At 37.7% G+C, this 7,342-nt stretch overlaps 1 protein-coding gene across 1 annotated transcript in view; it reads left to right on the top strand.

Moving 5' to 3' along the window:
• Positions 1–7,342, top strand: part of EVC2 (EvC ciliary complex subunit 2) — a gene marked incomplete in the record, with an annotated part of 82,895 nt that overhangs the window by 38,083 nt on the left and 37,470 nt on the right. The window contains 1 exon segment of the mRNA XM_072406454.1: positions 1,996–2,320. Within this exon segment, the coding sequence (XP_072262555.1) occupies positions 1,996–2,320 (325 nt within the window).

Here is a 7,342-nt window from a genome sequence, read left to right as displayed (position 1 = left end):
GGGAAGACACTGACTGATGGTGGTATATGTCTTCCCCTCCTTTAATGACTCAGAAACGGTGCTTACTGCATGCTTTCTTGTAGCACACATGCACCATTGACAATGAAAGGGGCAGTTGGCAACAAAAAAGCGATCTACCTATTGACTTCCTAGGAGTCTGCCTTTTGAAGGTAGAGTTCCATAGGAAAGGTTAAGTTTAGGCCAATATTTTTATTTCCTTCATACTTTGTCTGTGCTCACCCTAGTGTAACAGAATAGAGTGTGATGGAACGCTGGCAGATGATGAATCTGAGGGCTGCAGTTGTATGAGTTGAATTGGATCATTCTGAGTGACAGTGATGGGCATGGCAGCTAACTTCATCAGATGAACCTTTAGTGCCATGCTGTTCTCAGTTGTCCTGTGATCATACAGCTGTCTTGCTTCTCCGGCTCTTTATCATGTTGTGTGTTAATATGTTCTCTGTTTTCTGACAAGATGGATAGATTGTGCTAGAGATAAAAATCTGTCTTGTATCAGAAAATATTTCTTTTTATGTGTGCTGAATGTTGATTGTGGAATGTGTCAGAGAGATTTATCAGTAAAAGTAACTTAAGGTGGTTGTCACTTGGCCAGACCTGGTGCTGGAAAATACCCTTGATGGCCATTTTCTAAGGACGAAGAAATTCCTTTTTGTTCACTAGAAGTGTTTAAATTATAAGATTGACATCAGTATGTTTTCATGCTCTTCTAGCCATAGTTCTATCATCATATACAATGATGCATGTGATCCAAGCATGCATGGCTAAGGACAGATATTAAAAATAATGTGCACACTCAAGGCCTAGGATGAAACATTGATCAATAGAAGCAAATAATACTGAAAATCCACAAAAATATAAACTTTTTTGGTGATAATGTTGCTGTTGGGGGGAAATATTTGGTAGTATATCATTCATGTATAGGCTGCCCATGTAATCCAGTTTGCCATGTTTCTTAAAAAAAAAAAAAAAAGTTTTCCCATATTCTGCATAATTGCTTAGCCTACATTTTGCAATAACTTTGGCAATCTTAAGAACCTGCACATACATAACAATCTTTTTTCAGGTGAAAATGTTCCTTCTTTAATCACATTTTTTCCCTTTTTCCCTTTGGTGAGCTTTCACTGCAGTTAGATGCAGTTAGGTGCAAATAGTGTACCAAAAAGTGCATAAAATTCGAAATGTATTTTTCTACATTGTATAGAATGAGGAATGGTTATAGCCCCTACATTTTAATTTTTGTGGTTGTCTGTGTTCACTCTGGGGAGATTCTTTCTTGCTGTTCAGAAAGTTTTGGAAAGCCCAACATTTTTGAGTTGTTTGAGGAACAGGAGATGATGATCACTTTTGTCCAAATAGAAGAACAAGATATCCGCAGTGACATACCAACATATATTGCACAAGGAGAAAATATATTAATGTGGTCTGCCAAACATGAGAGAAAAGAATGTAAATGCCTAATTCTGATACCACCAGTAAAGGCTTGGCAGTGTGTATGTGTGCTGACAATTGGTGTATGCAGGTGAATATATAACATTGGTATATGTGTAATATGTATTGGCATACAACTGCTGTTACAGATACATACAGATAGTGAAATATCACATGGGGTATTTTTTGGTTTGCACTGGTTTATTTGATAGGTTGTTGTGCCTTTGGACACTTAGATTGTAATATATATTCTGGTTTATTCTTCACTATGAGAAAGAAAATCTGAATGGAACCAAATGTCTGTTTTCAATAAATATCCTTTTGATTTGGGATAGAGGTGCATTTGATTACCTATCAATGTGAAACTCTAAACCTGTACTGCTTCTTACTATAAGAATAAAATGTTGGTAGTCATGTGCAATATCATCATGCAAAGCAACAGGCATTATTACCTATCATTAGATATGTCAGTGCTAATACTGTATAATATTATCTCTATTCTGCAGTAACTCTGGAAAGTCTGTATATTTTTCTGTCTCCGTGTAGCTCAGAAATTGCTAATCTGACCCAGGCAGATGCGTGTTTAGAAGTGTGTCGGATTCAGGTCTGCAAAGATGTGACTGGGATTCTGCTGAAAGAAATGACAGGGGCTGGGACCCTCTACCCACTAGAGGAAAAGAAAATAAGTTCTGTCATGAGCGGTCAGTGGAGCGACCTTGAGAAAAAAATACAAGAGGAACATCATAGAAAAATGGTTGCTTTGACAGCAGAATGCAATTTGGACACCAAGAAACAGATGGAGTCTCAGTACCGGCAGCAGAAGGAGGCCAGCCAAGAGGCAGAGGGAGTTGTGAAACATGCAGAAGAAAAGGTGAGCCACGTTCACATGCAGAATAACATTTTTGCCATAGTCTATTTAGTCCGCAGTGTCACTAATGCTTAAAAGAAAAGCTGCTGCCTACATTGTGAAAATGCTAGTTGCCTTTCTAAATCAGCTGGGATAAGTATCCAAATTCAAAAAGTTTAATAACCTCAGATCTTCCACTCAAACTTTTAAAATGAAATGGACCAAAATTACACTCCGGGAACTGTTTTTTTTTTTCAAAAGGTGGTTCAGCAGTGGCAGCCTTCATATAGCCTAGACCAACAATTGAGGTTCCAATATTGAGAAATCCTAACGTGAAATCTGCAGGGAGTGATGATCTCCTGGGTTCCTTGTGCTCAGATAAACCACACTGTTGTCACTTGTAATGGGTGAAGGTTAGAGGGAGAAATAAGTTAGATATGGAATATCAGCCCTCATGGAAGTGTAGGATTCCCTGTGGATTTCACAGGGAGATCTAAGGATCAGATGGGGGTGAAATGGGAAGTGGTAATGTATTTACATTCATCTTTTACAGCAATGGCATACCATAAAAATGTATCTAGTGACAGGGTGCTTTAAAGTGACCCAACCTTTGCTATATAGGTCAATTGTAAATGTAGGAATGTATTGCAGAGGAAATGGAAGGCTTAATATATTTAGATTATTATTATCTAATGCCAGATTTGTTTTGGATAGTAGAAAATAGTTAAAGTGAGAGAATTGCCCTCGTGGACAGTTATCTCCACTAAAAGATTTCCCACATTTTGCATTTTCTCTCCTTTTCAGTCTCAATAACAGAAGTCAACAGGACAAACAGAAAGATTGAATCTCCCCAACAGTTCTTACAAAGCCTTCGTAGCTTGGCACAGTATTATGGAGCATTCTGAGTCATTGCTCAGTGTGAACTTACATGAAGAATAAAATGACTAACAAACCCCGGAGCTTTCTAAACTTTGAAAGGTCACTGTAAACACCAGAGAAGGGTGCAGAAAATGGTCTGGTAGCATTTCATGTACAAATCAGTTGTGTTAATAGAGAAGGGATGTAGAGGGACAGGGGCTGCCTGGAAGAGGCGAACATTATTAGGTTCTACAAACTACGATAAATACAGCTGCCACATGACATGAATTGGTGATATTTGAAGCTGTGTTTTAAGGTGAGAACTGTGTTTGTAGGGCTGGTAAATGTAATAGGTGGCAGCCAGGCAGGCAGGCTCTGTAAAGACTGGGACCATCATTATTGAACCCGGGCAGCAGGAAGGCAGACTGACCAGGGTGGGAGATGGTGAACTACCATGATGGGATAGACAACAGGAATTTTGGCTGATGCATGATTGGGTAAATGATCAATATCTGCACTACTTGATATCTTGTGGATTATTGATCAGAATAATACAGCTGATGGATATAAGAAAGTGTTACCCCTCTGTATTTTATTGTATGTTACAGAATTCCCACCACTAGTTTTTACTGTTCAATGCAGTATAAAGCTATGAAGTCCTTGATCGCCCTCCACTCTCCCTGCCACCCAACACATTTCAACCCACTCAATCAACAAAAGAATGAGAATATTCCTAGTTTTATTACATTTTTCTTTAATTCAGTTTAAATCTAATCTGTTGAAAATATTGATTAGTGTATGGCAACTATTTGTCCAAAACGTGACATGTATTATGAGCCTGATGGCCAGTGATGGACCATAGAATGGGTATTACACTGGGTTTGTCCTTCGGCTTATACCATCCTTCTTTCATGTAAAGTTTTTCTTTCAGAAGCCCCAAAGACTTTTAATGATCATTAGTTGTCTTTCTGTACCTGTGATAGGAAAGGGTGCCAAAACCAGGGTCATGGGAAAGTGATGGATTTACAAGGGGCAAATTAGCACAAGTTAGAGAATACAGAGAAATCAAGATGAAGCAAAGCATGAAATGATTAAACAGCAGGACATAAGCAGAGCCCAAAAGACCCTGATATACAAGGCAGGGTAATACAGAAGATAGAGAGCTGTGATACAGAGTATAGGAATGCAAAGAAGGTATGGCATAGGCAAGAATATTAACCGGAAGACAAGAAAAATCAGATGGAAACAGAATGTTGTGGGGGCATCCCTACCATCTAACCTAACCACTACATGCTCCAGTATGTGGCTTCTGTTAAAATAATATGTATGTAGACAACAATGACCTGAAAAATACCTGGAGAAGTCTGAAGTGGGCTGCCAACTTCATATAGTAAGCTGAAAATTAATGTTCTGTTTCAATAAAATCCCAAGCAATATATTGCTATCTACATCTATGTACACTACAAAATATCTGCCCATTGTGTTATGAGGAGGAGGCAAGGAGGTGTTCTGTATTCCATCCACAGATACAGCTGACAACACTGTTCTGGATTTCAGTTCAGCAGAGGCAATGGATCTGATTTATTAAAGCTTTCCAAGGCTGGAGAGGATACACTTTTATCAGTGAATTGGGGTGATCCAGCAAATCTGGAATGGATCTGGTACAGGACTCAAAAAATTTGCTAGCAAATACCGGTACCTTTGAAGAAATCCATTCCGGATCGTGCAGAAGCCTTGGAGACCTTTAATAAATCAGACCCGCTGTGCTGTCAGCACACTACAGGAAATTAGACACTGATGCTGCATTTCTAACATGAATTACTGGTATTGTTTTGGTGTTTTTGTACTTTCAAAGAAACAAACCATAGAGAAACTTGCATTTAATGCGTAGATGTATTACATAGTTTTTATTTTATTGTGTTATTATTTTGTCCAAACATACAGTACATTTTAATGACCACAAAGCAGGGAATGATTTAAATTAGTCATACAACTGAGAAACTTTATAGACAGATAAAAACTATGTTTACTTAACAGTAACGCACAAGGACTGTGCAGCACTGCAAAGTTCAAAAGTGATAACTGTATATATAATATACAAAATTGTGGTCCTCATGCACAGTACATCTTTATTACAAAGAAATCACTTTTTGTAAAGATTATTATAGATTGATACAATTACGTACAATATGTTGTTTTACATGTATCTCCAAAAAAAAAAAAAAAAACATGGCAAACAATATACAATCATTTTTTTTTTTTATAGAGCTCTCACAGTATAAATATTCATCCTTGTGAATCCATCCAAGGAGTGTGGCACATGATTTGTCTGTGTCTTGTCAGGTAGCTGCACCTGAGTTACAATTGTGTCCAATAAAATCAGATAAAATACATTTTATATGTGGCAGGTACAAAAAGCAAGACCAACACATCCCCAATAGATTGCCTGCTGAGGGTCATGGCATCCAAAGACCAGCATGTATAAGTCGGCTTCCTCAGACTAATCCACAGTCTCCTCCAGACCTGTTACCTTTAAAAGTTTTTTTTCCATCCAGTTAACATCACAGAAGAACCATAAATCGGTACATTCTAGTTCATGGCATCTACCGTTTATGCTGCCTTATGTGGTTTTATTGGATTCCGATAAGGTATACAGTGGTACCTTGGCATAAGTCCTTAATCCGTTCCAGACTCTTGGACTTTTACTAAACAGGACTTATACCCAACAAATTTTTCCCATAAGAAATAAAAGGTAAATGATTAATCAGTTCCCATAAAATAAATCCTATTGTTATTGGCATATTATACATTGATGGGGTTGTATACCAAGCAAAATTTTTCGTGTCTAAACAGAATTTATACCAAGTTGGACTTATTCCAAAGTCGACCTAGGTACCACTGTAGTTTATATACAGTGGAAGTAAAAACTGAAGTCAAGGTAAAGTTCACCATATCGTCACCATACCCTGCTGGTTTTATGACCAGTGCTTCCATGAACCTGCAGAGGTAAAATAGTACTTTTAGTCCTTTGGTAAGATGTATAGTAATGACACCGTACTCTAGATAATGGAGTGACTACCTAAAAACAAGCCAGTCCTTGTCAATTTATTGCAAAACCTCAAGTCTGCATTCCCCCTCCCTGTATACACAATACTTCCTATCCCTTCACTTCCCTGCTGTCCTTCCAGTTATAAAAGAACACGAAATTCATATTGTCTGACCGCACAGGTGAGTCCATTGGGACTGATTTATTACAGCTCTTCAAGACTAGAGAAGATAGATATACCATGGGAGAACTTGGTAGATCCAGCAAACCTGAAATGGATTTGGTCCAGGGTGATGCAGCAAACCTGAAATAGATCTGGTCCATGGTTGAAAAAATCTGTCAACTAATATCAAATAATTTCTAAGAAATCTAAGCTTGCTGGTTCTTCCATTTTCTCCAGTCTTTATTATTATTATTATTATTATTATTACTATTATTAATATTATCAATAAACAGAACTTATATAGTGCCAAAAAAATTACGCAACGCTGTACATTAAATAGGGGTTGCAAATGACAGACGAATACAGACAGTGACACAGGAGGAGGAGAAGACCCTGCCCAGAAGAGCTTACAATCTAGAAGGTGGGGTTTGCAGATCTTTAGTAAATTAGGCTCATTGTTCTAGGTAACAGACAAGTAAAAAAAAATGTTTAGTATATTCTCTGCCAGGGCCTGCATTACTTTTATCTTGTTACTTTGCCTTGCATGGAAAAAGCACAGGTTTACTGTAAGACAATGCAAAATGACAAACCAACAGCACCCAAGCATCTTGGGTGCAAATTGCCACACCTGTAGCAAAGGCTGTTGATATATGTGTATTCATCTATTCTGAGCATTAGGTTATCCCAAGGGAATTATATTTAAGCATGTATTGCCTTTCTGTTAGGTGGAACTAGAGGTGAGAGTCTGTCTCATCTAGTAATATGACACTTGATATAGAGTTTTGAGCACAAAAAAATTGAACAAATAATTCACACCGTTGGTGATGTGCTTGGAGGACTCATTGTCTTTGTGTTTATGATATAAAATGATAAAGAGGTAGTCCCCGGGTTACATACGAGATAGGGACTGTAGGTTTGTTCTTAAGTTGAATTTGTATGTAAGTCAGAACAGGTCCATTATTTTAATAAAAGCAATTAG

This window comes from Pyxicephalus adspersus, chromosome 3, assembly GCF_032062135.1.
Source record: "Pyxicephalus adspersus chromosome 3, UCB_Pads_2.0, whole genome shotgun sequence".
NCBI classification, from domain to species: Eukaryota; Metazoa; Chordata; class Amphibia; order Anura; family Pyxicephalidae; genus Pyxicephalus; species Pyxicephalus adspersus.
This window is presented reverse-complemented; position numbering and strand designations above follow the sequence as displayed.